The sequence below is a fragment of the Centruroides sculpturatus genome, unplaced genomic scaffold (assembly GCF_000671375.1).
Source record: "Centruroides sculpturatus isolate CEXI.00-Female unplaced genomic scaffold, Cexi_2.0 scaffold882, whole genome shotgun sequence".
Taxonomy (NCBI): domain Eukaryota; kingdom Metazoa; phylum Arthropoda; class Arachnida; order Scorpiones; family Buthidae; genus Centruroides; species Centruroides sculpturatus.
The window spans coordinates 246,411-258,468 of record NW_019385168.1 but is presented as its reverse complement, the minus strand read 5'-3'; the positions used below and the strand labels follow the sequence as shown (position 1 = coordinate 258,468).

At 23.3% G+C, this 12,058-nt stretch overlaps 2 protein-coding genes across 3 annotated transcripts in view; both read right to left on the bottom strand.

The window, feature by feature from the left end:
* LOC111635690 (death-associated protein kinase 2-like) overlaps window positions 1-5,743 on the bottom strand; it is a 100,401-nt gene extending 94,658 nt beyond the window's left edge. Inside the window, exon 1 of the mRNA XM_023380728.1 lies at window positions 5,265-5,743. Within this exon, the coding sequence (XP_023236496.1) occupies window positions 5,265-5,326 (62 nt within the window). The 5' untranslated portion in view covers window positions 5,327-5,743. The remainder of the gene's footprint in view (window positions 1-5,264) is intronic.
* Window positions 5,744-7,490: 1,747 nt separating this feature from the next.
* LOC111635691 (TIMELESS-interacting protein-like) overlaps window positions 7,491-12,058 on the bottom strand; it is a 37,794-nt gene continuing 33,226 nt past the window's right edge. For both annotated transcript variants that reach the window (XM_023380730.1, XM_023380729.1), the window contains exon 6: window positions 7,491-8,295. In XM_023380730.1, coding sequence (XP_023236498.1) covers window positions 7,744-8,295 — 552 coding nt within the window. In that variant the 3' untranslated portion in view covers window positions 7,491-7,743. The remainder of the gene's footprint in view (window positions 8,296-12,058) is intronic.

Here is a 12,058-nt window from a genome sequence, read left to right as displayed (position 1 = left end):
TTACCCAATATTTTCTGTAATGTCAATTTGTAACCAATAATCAACTATTATAAGAACCGAACAGGGGTCATTAAGACCTGAAATGCATCTCCTCCATCAATAAACCTATGTCAACAATTGCTCCTTGTATGATATGTTACTGAAAAAAAAGTAAATATCTTTTAATTCTTTAAAATTAAGATTGCGTTATTCTATTAATAATCCATAAAGAGCAAAATTATAAGTCCTCAAGTAACCAATGATATAAAAAATTAATTACCAACTTTTTTAAAACTGTATGTAATAAGAGTTTAATTAAAAAGACTCAAATAAAATATTTGGATAATATTCAAAAACTGTCATCATTGATGATTCTGCACTAATAAGAATAACTTATATTTTATCAAGATTTTTTCCTGCCCTATACTGAAATTGCCTGATTACTCATCTCTTCTGTTTAGCTCAGAGCAATTATATTATAAATTTGTTACAGAACTAAGTAATGAAAATGTCAAAAAGAAAAAGCAAATTAATAGAGAATTAAAGACAAAATCTCTATTTTTTATACAGTGAAAGGAAAGGAAAAGAAAATTAATCAGTATTGGTTTCTTTGTCTCAATTTAAATAACTGTTTGTAATGCCATAGATATTAATTATTATGTTGAAAACAATTTACAATATTTAATGATACAGCAGTCATAGTAGTTAAAGCAAGCAATATTTGGTAAAAGAAACAATATTTTTTAATTTCAAAGTAATATTCAGTATTATTTAATTATTCTTCCGAGAAGAGCAATTAAAACAATTTATGCATATATTTAATTTCATTAATAATTTTTAAATTTTTTTATTACTACTATAAACTTTTAAATTAAAATTTTGAATAGAAGGCAGATTTCAATCAATGACAACAAATTGTCCTTTTTTTTTTATAAAATATAATCTACTCAAACATTAATATATATTCAATACTCATTTCATTTTATACCCTGAGCTTATTTATAGGAATAGAAATATTTATCTAAATGAAGCACTTTTTATTTTCAGTATTATTCTCAATTAGAGCTAACTTGAAGTTTATCTTAAGATAAATTACAATGAAAAAAAATCCAAAAAAATAAAGGATTCCTATATTAGGTATCTGATATCTACTGTAACTAATGATGCCGCTAACCAAATAGTTGTTCTGACTTTTAAATTAGATATAACTTATTTAAATAAACTAAAAATTAAATGATTTTTTAATGCATTCAAAAATTTCTCAATTCAAAAATTTAATAATTTAGTTTAAATTAATATTTAATTTCTCAGTTAGTTAGCTTATATAAAACAAAACCTTAGCTTTTTATAACACATTAATATAGAAGCAGGGCTATCAAGACGGCAAACTGAAGATTTTCCCTAGGCCTGGAGAAAAGAGACACTCATTGCAATTCTTACCCCTATAAACATTTTTTTTTTACTAATACAAAAAAAATCTTTAAGATTGCTTTTTATTAATAAAGAAACATTCTACATATTTCATTTATTTGAAAAACAAAAAACAAATTGCCAAAGGGGTTTCCACTCTATGCCCAGGCCCCATACAAGCTTTCAGAAGCTTTGAATAACAATGTTCAAAATTCTCTTAAGCGTTCCTGAAAATGAATGCAAATTCAAAAGTGCTTGAATCAAATTCTGCAGTTAAATATTCTAATGGAGCATATATTTGTTATATAAAATTAAAAGTTGTCTTTTATAAATTAATTAAATTTATAAATGTTTTAATTCATATCATAAATTGAATTTGTAATAAATTGCAACTAGTGTAGTTTCCACATTACAAAAAAATTGAAATGATTTTTGATTAATTTAATTTGAAATTTGGATTCTATACAGGAATAAGACTGAAATTATTTAAATAAGATTAATTTTAAAAATGTAGGCTAAACTCATTTTTTGTTATCATAAATTATTAAATAAAAATATTAAAAATAATGTTATTTCTTCTTTGTATAATATGAAAAAATCTTTTAAACTAATAAAACAATTAAACATTATTCTTTTGAACAACATATTTTCAAAATTTTTTTTTTAAATATTCTCATTCCAAAAGTTCTGACATCTAGAGATACGACTGCATTTTATCTTTTGTAACAACAAATATTGGAGATTTTTAAATACATAATTAATTTGAAAAATAATTATAACAAATTTATTTAATCAAGAATAGAATTCATATTTTTATATAATATATACACTGAATTTATAAAATTCTAAAATGTGAATTTGAAAAAGAAATGTCATTTTTCATTTAAAATAACATTTTACATAAAATAAATTTTAGAAAACTTAAGTAAATGTGCTTTAATTTACTAATAAATATTGATAAGGAGCATTAGTTAAAAATGAATTTTTAGACAATGAATAAATAAAAATAATGAGATATAATAAAGAAAATATATTTTCAGCTTCAGCACCTAAAAATGTTTATAATAAGACCTAGAACCAAATCATAATAAAATTTTCTTAAAAACAAAATTTCCATTATTGTTTCTGCATGACTAAAAGAAATTCTTTTTCGCATCAGTCATCTATTGTAAAATTTGATGTATTACAGATTATTCGTGAAATGAAAAACACACACTTTATGATAGAGTTGCACAAAAGTGTTCAAATAATAAATCTTCATGCATTCATTTTTAAAACAATGTTTTATCATGTCCTTTTAATGTCAGAATTTCCACTAATTATAGTCTTATTTACCTATCCAATTTAATATGTTATTAGCTGGTTACATCATCATCAGTACAAGTAAATTCTAAATACAATAAAAAAAGTCAATTTTATTCATAAAATTTCAACTATCAATGATTATATATTTAATAATTGATACAGTAATAATTATGTTATAAATGTGTGCTAATTCTGTAATTAAATGTGTGTTCAATAGAGACAAATATCATTCAAAGTTTGTAATTTTGATTAGTAGGAGGTATCATCCTGTATATATGAATAGGTAGAGGACAAATTAATTCTTAATTACTATTTTACCATTTTTTTCAATCATTCTGCTTTATCAATTTCTTATGAAATTTTTCCAATATCAATTTTCAATTTTAAAGATAATCATATTATAGAAAACAATTCAGCAAATTTCATAAACAGATCACTTTATCATTTTTTCACTTAGACTTTTTCTAACATCTTTACTCATTCTACTAACATAACAAAAACAAAAAAAAAAAAAATACTAAAGGTATCTTTTGTTTAGTATCCATACAATCATATTTTGTAAAATTATGTTACTTTAATTAATCAAACGAAAACTATCCCACAAATTGAGTATTTAAATATAAGACAATAAGTAGAAATTTAGATAAATACATTCATATAAATTGAAACAAACATTTCACCATTATTATAGCTTCTACAAATGGACTGACTCTAGGTATTCTTCCATAATCATGTTATATAATGCACTTACTATTCATAGAATATAAACCAAAATTCAATCAGATTTTATAATCTCTAATTATAGTATTTGCTAGCTAGTAATTTGTTAACTATATTATTGTAATTTGCCTACAAGTAGTAGATACAACTATTTTATATAAATATTACTTGAAAAATCTAGCTAAACATGATTTATATTTGGAATATAATTTGGTCTTTGGGTTGTATCGTAAATGCAAAATTACATCTATCACATGTGCACTCATGTGAATGATATAAATATATATCCATTTTCCAATTATGTAAGTGTTATACATTAATTTTAAAAATTATTGTAACATTAGTAACATTGTGAGGAAATCATTATCTATTTGAAAAATTGTGAAAGTAATATATATATATATTACTTTATATATTTCACAACTTCTAAAAATATCTAAGAATGAGAAGAATATAGATAAATTATAGAAATGATAAAAATGTTTGATTAAAGAAATTTTTAAATTTTAAAATAAACAATTTTGAAACAGGTTTTATCAGAAGAGTTTAAAAACAGGACAAAAAAAATTCAACTTCAACTGATATAGCTGATCAAAACAAACTGATTAAAATTTAACTGAAATAAATCTATTTTTATTGATTTCATTTTTTAAGATAAATAAATATTTTGAGGAGTCTTGTCTTTGCATTTTGATAATTATATTTTTCCAATAATTTTCAGGACATTCATTGACATCAAATTTAAAATATCCCAAAATTTTGTATGCTCATGTTTTACAGTTTGTTTTAAAATACATAAAAAGAATTTAATAAGTATCAAAGAAATAAAATAAATTTTAAAACTGCATAAATAAACAAAAATCTCTTGAATATTACTTTATATTTTTACACTTTTAAAAATTTTTAACATATGAACTAAAAAGAACAATGGCAAAATCATATGTATATTTTATATCTGATATTCATTTTTATAGAAACAAATTTCAAATCATTATAAATAAATAATTTAATTCAAAAATAATAATTAATATTCATTTTACTTCATACTGATAATTAGATCACTTACTATTGCAATAAAGATTTAATTATTCATATTTTCATATTCATATTCAGCAAAAATGTGAAACGAAACCGTAGATATAATCAACACGCAGTGACAATTTGAAATGCTACAGATCACAACGAAACTCTTACATCTTTATTTTACGTATAAAAAATATAATTTCTTTAAAAGTTTTTCCTTTTATAAAATTAACAATTACAAAAACAGTTAATGATATATCAATATCTTGTACGTATTTACCATCTTTTACACATAAACATGGTTTGGCGAATCTTTCCCACATAAAAAACATTTTAAATGTATAATAATGTATGTTATAAATTAAACATGTTTTGTAATGAAAAAAATTTATGAAATCGTGCTTATCTCTAAAAAGATGGTAATTACTTACAAAATATTGATATACAATTAACTGTGTTGTGTTCATGTATTGTATATGTGTTGTGTGTGTGTATTCATATGAAAACACATGTAAAATAATAAGTCTGTAGAAAAAATTAATGATGTGATAAATTCCTAAAAGAAAATAAATAATGATAACTTATATATTATTTTAATAAATCTTTAAATTCTTAATTTACACATAAATCAAAGACAGCATCTATAAGCACATTGATTATAGGTTAAATAAGAAATAATTGGTAAGTAATTATAAAATAACACATTAGTATCTACTTTATAATTAGTGATTAGGATATATTTTGAAATAAAATCAATAATTTGAAATTTGAGCACAACACAAAGACGAAGAGTTGACAGATAAGAAAGACTCCATTTTTCATCTCACCTTCCAATTTCTTCGAAAACATCGTAATGCAGCCGGAAAGGTGTGCGTTTAAATTCGTGCATCGTTTACCGATTATCATTGTCGCATCACATTATCACAAATCCAAACAGTTTTTCTGATGTTCGACCGAACAAACCACATAACAACCACGGCAACTCGTCTCCATCTCCATTATGGTCGTCTGCTAAACATTTCCCGATTTTAATAGGAGACAAGTATCGCCCTCTATAAAGTTAAATTATAACGATTCCGGTCTTTCATTTTTTTTTCTTTTCTAATAAGTTTATTTTTATTTTTATTGTAAATAATTTAAAATTATTTTTCTTGTATAAAATTTATATGTTGTGGTGTAAAATTAGATAACGTTGTCATGGAAACCGGCAAACTAATCCACCATATTCGAAGGGAAATAACTTTAAATAAAATTCAAACTTCACATTTTATACCAAAATATTACCTTAGCATTCAATTTATGCACAATAAATAAATAAATTATTATTTTTTTAAATTTTTACTATAATACAAATTACTTTCCAAATTAGTCAAACTAAATTCTTTTTTTTTTTTTTTTATATTTTTTCAAAATGCTTATTCAATCAGCTGAGATAAATTGTGTAATGCCAGAGATAAATCTTTATAAAATTGTTTACTATTTTTTACAAAATATATTTATGAACTGTATATATACAAACACATAAACAAACAAACAAACACAGCTGTGAATTGCCTATGTGTTTTAATGTATATTTTTACATACAGAAAGCATACTGTGAAAGAAAAATTAATAAAAAAGGTTATAACAGAAAACACATTACTAATCAAATAAATGTACTTAATTTAAAAATTAGGAAATAATTTTATGCACAAATTTATCATAAAATAAAAATTATATTGAAATTTAAAATAAAAAAGATTACTACATTAATTAATTTGTTACTGAATTATCTACTGTAATATTTTTTTACAATCATTATCCCTTTTATAGTGCAAGTCTGATCAGACTTGATCAATCAGACTAAAAATCAGTCATGATCAATCACATTTACTCCGTACAGTAAACACTACACTTGTAACAGATCACTTACTTGTTAGACATTTTATTGAATCAAATGTACTTAACGAAAATGTATATGTATATATAAGTATATAATATCTTTTGTATTATTATTGTTTTATTTGATCAATTTATATACTATAGAAAAATAATTTATTGCATATAACAGTATAAAAATTTTTGTATAAATTTATATTGATGTAAGAATCTGTTTTATGGAAATCATTTGAAAAATTTTCCATAAAACAAAAATCCTGCTAATAAATTAATATAGCTATTAAAGTTCTTTGATACTGTTTTATTGATATAAATAATTCACTTACTGATTTTAAAATACTAATACTTTTTAAATATTTTCATTAATTTTATTGTTTCCTATGTAAGTTAAAAGAGATTAATCAAAAGATATAAGTGCTAAAGAATTTTTTTCTATATTAAATGATTTTAATTATTTTCAATATTCATTGGATAGAAAATACTATACCATAGATACTGTACAAGAAATTTATTTGTTATAAGTTCAAAGATTATACTTAAATATTTTAATATCATCATTGGAATATGATAAAAGTGTTCATAATAAAGATTATTTCAGATAATCAATATTTTTTTTATTCAGCTGTCAATGATTGAAATTTAAAATCTTTCTTTTTATCATAATGATAATTGTACATGAGTTAAGTATTAAAAATAAACTATTTAATCATATTAAAAAGGCTGAAAGTTGGAAACTTCTGTGTAAATTACTACAAATTAAATTAAATTAAATATAAGTTACAAATGATAATTATTTATTTATTTTAAAATAATTAACATGCAAACTGCATACTACATTTATATATATTCCATATGTGAAATTTAAAATTTGTGTGATATCTTTTAAGAAATTCTTTAATAAATGAGTATTTTGTATCATTGCTGTGTGTTTAAATTCATTTTTTTAAACAAATTGATTTAAAGAGTTAAAAAGAAGCTTGCTTTTATAATAGTAAACAGTTTAAAATAAAAATTTAGTATTTCAATTACTAATTTTGTTAGTTTTTGTGTGTATTAATTTAATGTTAAAAAAACATTAGCTAATGATTGAAAGTGAATATTATATTAATTAAAAAGTTTTGTTAACAGCACATTAATTGTTGTATATGAAAGACACCTTTCAAGTTTTGATACATATCTAAAATATTTATTTAATTTTATAACTATGCATGCTTACAGTAATTTATATACAATTTCTGTATCAATAATTAGTTATAATAACTCTGAAAAATACAAACTAGCCAAAACTAAATATTGAAGCTTCAAAAAGTCAGAATTCCAAGCCAACCTTAAATATTCTAACTTGAAAAGTAAAAATACTTTCAGAAAAATAATAATTAAAAAACATTTAATAAGCACAATAATCATTTTTCAGTTCATTAATAATTGTTAATTATAACTATCTTCATCACAAGCGATTCTTAGACAATCACTATCATCTGAATCAATATCAATAGGTTCTTCATCAATAACCGCAGAATTCAATTTCTTCTTTGATGATGTATTTAATTTATCATCATTTTGTATTGCATAACAATCAAGTTCTTTCTTTGAATAATCATTATTTTCCAAATCATCAATATATTTGGGTTCTTCAATAGATAATACTTTATCTGAATTCAGAGAGTTCATGTTTAATTTATTATTGCTGTTTTTTCCAATAAAACATTGAGGATTTTCTTCAGGATGCTCTTTTTCAACAGTTTTATTATTAGATATTAATGTGTCAAGATTTGAATCATTTAAATGTGTCATTATAGATTTTTCACTTAAATCATCATCATTATTTGTTAAGCTATAATTGTTTTTCTCTATTTCATTTGTAACAGATTCCATGTTTGTTTGACTACTGCCTTCATTACCAATATTTTCCGAAAGTAGTCTACGTTGCATAGCAATTCTTTTGTTCTTTTCCATTCTTTCTTTCTGTTCGTCTGTAAACTTAAAAAAATAACACAAAATAAATATATTATACAGATATAATTGACTGATATAAAAATTATTGTCATATAGCAACAAATTTTTTATACTAAAAAATGTAAAACAATTAGGAAATAAACTCTAACTTTATAATAAAACCCAAATTCTGATTTATTAGAGGCCAACAAGTAAGAGTTTTTGGGTTTTACTAAAACTAATTAATATTTTTTCTATTTTAATGTTAGACAACAGAAAAAGTTTATAAATAAGGTCAGTTTACTTGTGACAGATTTAAAACTATTTAATAAAAATCAAACAATTTTGTAATCTTTTTTATTCTAAGTAATTACTATTTTGAAGTTGCCTGAAATGTTTCATTTTTAAGACATTTTTTTGGTCTGATATAATTTGAAGTCACACTACTATTCTCTGAATGCAATTAATGTTTAAAAAATAGTTTATTTAAAGGTCAACATACTAAAAGTATAAAAATCAGAACAAATTACTGAGAAAATGGAATAACTCATTTAAGATAAAACTTTTATATGTATTTGTTGACTGAATAAAAACAGATTTAAGTTTGTAATTATATATAATTATATTGTATTAATTAAAAATAACCATTTTTCAGTGGCAAATATTAGCATAAGCATTACTAAATTAAAAATTACAGTAACTCATATTATTAATTTATTAAAAAAATCAATTTAAAATAATACAAAACTTTTTCTTATTTATACAGAGAAAAATATTTGAACTATTTTACATCATTTTTGTAACTTTTCTTTTTAATTTTAATTAGTCAACCCTTGAACTGCATTGTGGCACTTAATTTACTGGTATTCCTAAAAGAACTTTTCAATCCTATATTTTGTACTAATTTGTTACCATAGGAAACTCTAATATTTCAAATTGTTATCTTCAATATGTTCATAAAAAATCCATTAAAAATAAATTTATATCCTCTTATTTGTGCCTTTTGTTAATTGTCCTCATGTGTTATTATACAAACCATAATAGATTTCTTTTTTATATAGAAATAATCATATGCATATTAAAAAAGAAAAAACATTAAATACATCCAATAAATTATATGCAATTTCTTTGGTTATATAAACTTGAAAACATAGCTTATTATTATCTATAATTTTTTTTTAAAATTCATCCAACAATATTATTATTATTATTCTGAAAAAACTAATTTAATCATGCTCCATTTAACTGAATTCAGACTTCAATTTTATTTTCTTCCATGTATTTCATATTTATTCAATTGTAGCAAATGAGTAAAATAATAGTAATACAAATATCTCAAGCGTGTCCAAACTTTGTGTCTTAATCCATATGTTCACTGTAAAAAATTATTAGATTCGTATATTTTATTAATCAAATTAAATTAAATTAAAAAATAGTAAAATTTGAAAAATCCTTAATGTTTCATTAAGGATTTTTCAAATCACATTAATTTACTGTCAGTAGACTGTAATTAATAACAACTTAATGTCATTCATAAAAATCATTAAAGTTGCAATTTATCAATAATCTAATGAATAATTATTCTTATATTTATTGGTAATTTATTAATAATTCTACATTAATCATTACATACAAACAAACAAACTGTGAAAGATTTTGTACAGTACAGTTTTATTTATAATGTCTTAATTCAAGCAATTTTATAATTTAAATCTGCTTATGTTATTCCAAAGTATTACAATATCATGTCATTAAATCATCATATAAGTATTTCTACAATTTTTAAAAATGAATTAAAATCATCTATATATTCACTCAAAATATGTGTATACAGTGCACTCTCACTAATCCAAACTATTTCTGTTCATTCTGCTTTATTCCAACAAAAAACAAAAATTATCTATAGGTTATTTTTTAAAAATAACTTGATTTGTAAAATTAATACATATTACTCATTTGAACATAAATACATGCATGAAATGTAGTATAAAGTTTTTAAATATTTGTACTTTGTCTATAGTCGTTTCTGACTTTCTTTTTTTTATACTTGACACTGCTAATCTGGACAACTATATACAATTAGTTCAGATTAGCAAAAGTGCACTGTACATATATGTAATTGCTTAAATTGACTTTTAACTTAATTCAAGAAAATCAATCAAAGCAGAGTGATTATTGATTACCTATATGGCATGTAAAATAAATATAGGTAGTTATTTGTACTTTTTTCACTATAGATTATAGCTAACTGAGGTAGAACACTAGCAAAGCCACTATGTAGCTTTGCTAGTGCTCTAACTATGTGGCTTACAGAATTGCATTCATTCTCAAAATTTTATTGATTAATTTTTATTAAACTTTGTCACTTTCCATTAATTGCAATGAGGAATTCAAAAATGTAATAAAAATGGAGGTCCGTGACTTGGTTTTCAAGATACAAAGTTGTAACACAATCACATGACAAAACAACATTACAAGTTTGTTGCACAATGTCCCAAGATCACTAGCACATCATCTTTATAGTTTATAGAATTGAGTTCACTCTGTAGATTTGATGGGTTGATTTTGATAAAACTTTGCCATTTTCCATTAATTGGAATGATAAATCAAAAAATGTAATAAAAAATGGAGGTTTATGACTTCATTTTCAAGATACAATGGGGTCAAAGTGATAACATTCATGCTCCCTGACATAATTCAGCATGTCTAAATTTAGGAGCAAAAACCAGCATTGCACATGCCTAACAGATATTGGGTGCAAAAAAAACAAAGTAAATGGCATCAATTGTTTTGTTTTTTTGATCATTTCCCATAGGCTAGCATAAAGCTTCAATATCTATGTCATATTTCTCCCCATAGGCAAATGACAAACAATATCCTTCACAAACTATGGAAAGCATCAGAAAAATCATATTATCACAACCACCATATAGTCCTGACCTAGTCCATCTCTTTGTAGATCGAAGGATGCCTTCATGAGGAATCAACTTCCCTGATAATGAGTTACTTGTACTTATTTGCATTCTTGAGCCATATTTTCACTTCAGATACAGCAACAGTGAAAATGTGGTTCAAGAATGTGGTCCTGAGTTCTAACATGCAGAGATACAAGAGAGTTTCAAGGTAAAGAATAGTTTATCAGAATAATGGAAACTATATGGAAAAATAAGACAATGTACTGTACCTGAAAGTTGCAAGGATCTGCATACAGCTGTAACATTAAAAGCATTTTTAAACAAAATTTAGTGCATTTCTTTTGGAGTCTCACTTGTACAGTACATTACATAGTCTAATATTAGCAGGCATTTTTCTGACAAATAGAAACACACAGTAAACACATTATTGTGTTTACTGTATGTGTTTTCTACTTGTCTATTCATTCTATGTCTACTTATTCTATGTCTATTTGCCTACTTAAAAAAAATACTACCTATTTGTCTAAAAAAAAAAATACATTCCAAGACTGTATTCGCTATCCAAATTGTTCATTAACCAACTATTGATTTACCATAGATTTTTATGGAAATTTGATTAATCCATTCTGGAGACCCCCCAAAAATAAAAAATTATATACTTTCTTACTATGTTTATTTATATGTAATAATAAAAATACATACACACACAGTCTTGCATTTTTATTAGTCATGTTTTTTTCCATTTGAAAGGGTTAAAGAATCTGTCTAATGTCGATTGCTTTTCTCTCTTCTTCAGGATTTTTCGTAAGTAATTAATAGCATTGCAATTGTAGAAATCCCCAAGCCTCAACCGGGTTTGGATGCCATTCTAAGACCGTTGTTCTGACATCCTC